The 1,219-nt window shown below is 35.8% G+C and overlaps 1 protein-coding gene across 1 annotated transcript; it reads right to left on the reverse strand.

Moving 5' to 3' along the window:
• Nucleotides 1-567: 567 nt before the first annotated feature.
• Nucleotides 568-1,007, reverse strand: LOC119547438. Its single transcript, XM_037854299.1, has 2 exons — nucleotides 879-1,007; nucleotides 568-824 (listed from the first exon to the last, which is right to left on the reverse strand). Exons 1-2 carry the CDS (start codon nucleotides 909-911, stop codon nucleotides 648-650), a joined length of 210 nt encoding a protein of 69 aa, XP_037710227.1. The 5' UTR covers nucleotides 912-1,007; the 3' UTR covers nucleotides 568-647.
• Nucleotides 1,008-1,219: the final 212 nt, after the last annotated feature.

A 1,219-nucleotide genomic window follows, 5' to 3' on the forward strand; every position in this document is an offset into this window, starting at 1 on the left:
TCGGGGAGGCCTGTGGCAAAGGGAAAAGAAACTCGGCCATCGCGATAATAAATCAATTTTCACAATAAACAGTTGTGTGCCCTGGCGGCAGACGATGTCGATGGCTGACTGTACAGTGGGACCATAAGCTGGAAAAAAATATAAAGATTCAAAAAAATCCTCTCAAGAAAATTCATAACATTCCAAGGTATGTCAAAATCACGGACAAATTTTGCTAACTCTGTTGATAAAAGAAGTTTTTAAAAATAATTTATTCTAGCCGATTCCTGAAGACGTTTGTTTTTTGCACTTAAGGATTAGTTTCATATTCGCATGGAACATTTATGAAATATTATTTCTAACAATCCTTGGACTTTTTCCCTTAAAAAATTCTGGACAAGAGCTAGATAGCCATATTCAAAACTGTACGAAATAGAACAAAAGAGCAAATCGGTACTGAATTCCATCAAAATGATCATCATATCCTATCAAGTTTTTCTCTGTGGTCTAAACTTTTCGCTATTTTTTTAACTACCTTCCCATTATATTAAAATTAATCCACCTAAAGCCAAAAGAGATAGAATCTTGTTAGTTCAAAACGGACTTTTTACTTAAAGGGGTCAGAAGAATGTCATTTTATTTTCACTTCAAAGCTTTCTGTCCTGGCTCTACTTTCCATTCCTTCCGGTATTATAAACGGGAGGTCTTCGACCATTTCGCATTAGTTCTGTGATGGGGTAGCTACCGCCTTGAGCTACATCATCGGTGGGAGGACACTGGGGAATATTTCCAAAAACGGGAATGGCAGTCATCACGACAACGACCAGCACGGCAAAAAGAACAGCCTAAAGGATTTTGTGCGTTAAATAAATATTATAAAATTTCTTAATTGCACTCACCAATAACTTCATCTCGGCAGATATTCTGAACATGAGTTCTCCCCAAAGTGCAACAGCTTTTATACCCCAGAGCAGCTCCTTATCGCCACCAGAAATGGTGGACTATCAGCTATACTTTGCTCGGTTACAATCTTATTTCTCAGTAAAATGTAATGCATATACATAATTCCAATTAATCGCAATAAAAAAAAAACATTTCACAAGATAGGGCACTTATTGTACACCATGATCTGTTGATTTTATATGAATATACTTACAGGAACAACAAATATGCATCTTTTTCTCAGAATTTCGTTTACTGGGAAATTTGTAGAGAATTAAGTAATCATTATTTTTGATAT

Source organism: Drosophila subpulchrella, chromosome 2L (genome assembly GCF_014743375.2).
Source record: "Drosophila subpulchrella strain 33 F10 #4 breed RU33 chromosome 2L, RU_Dsub_v1.1 Primary Assembly, whole genome shotgun sequence".
Lineage (NCBI taxonomy): Eukaryota > Metazoa > Arthropoda > Insecta > Diptera > Drosophilidae > Drosophila > Drosophila subpulchrella.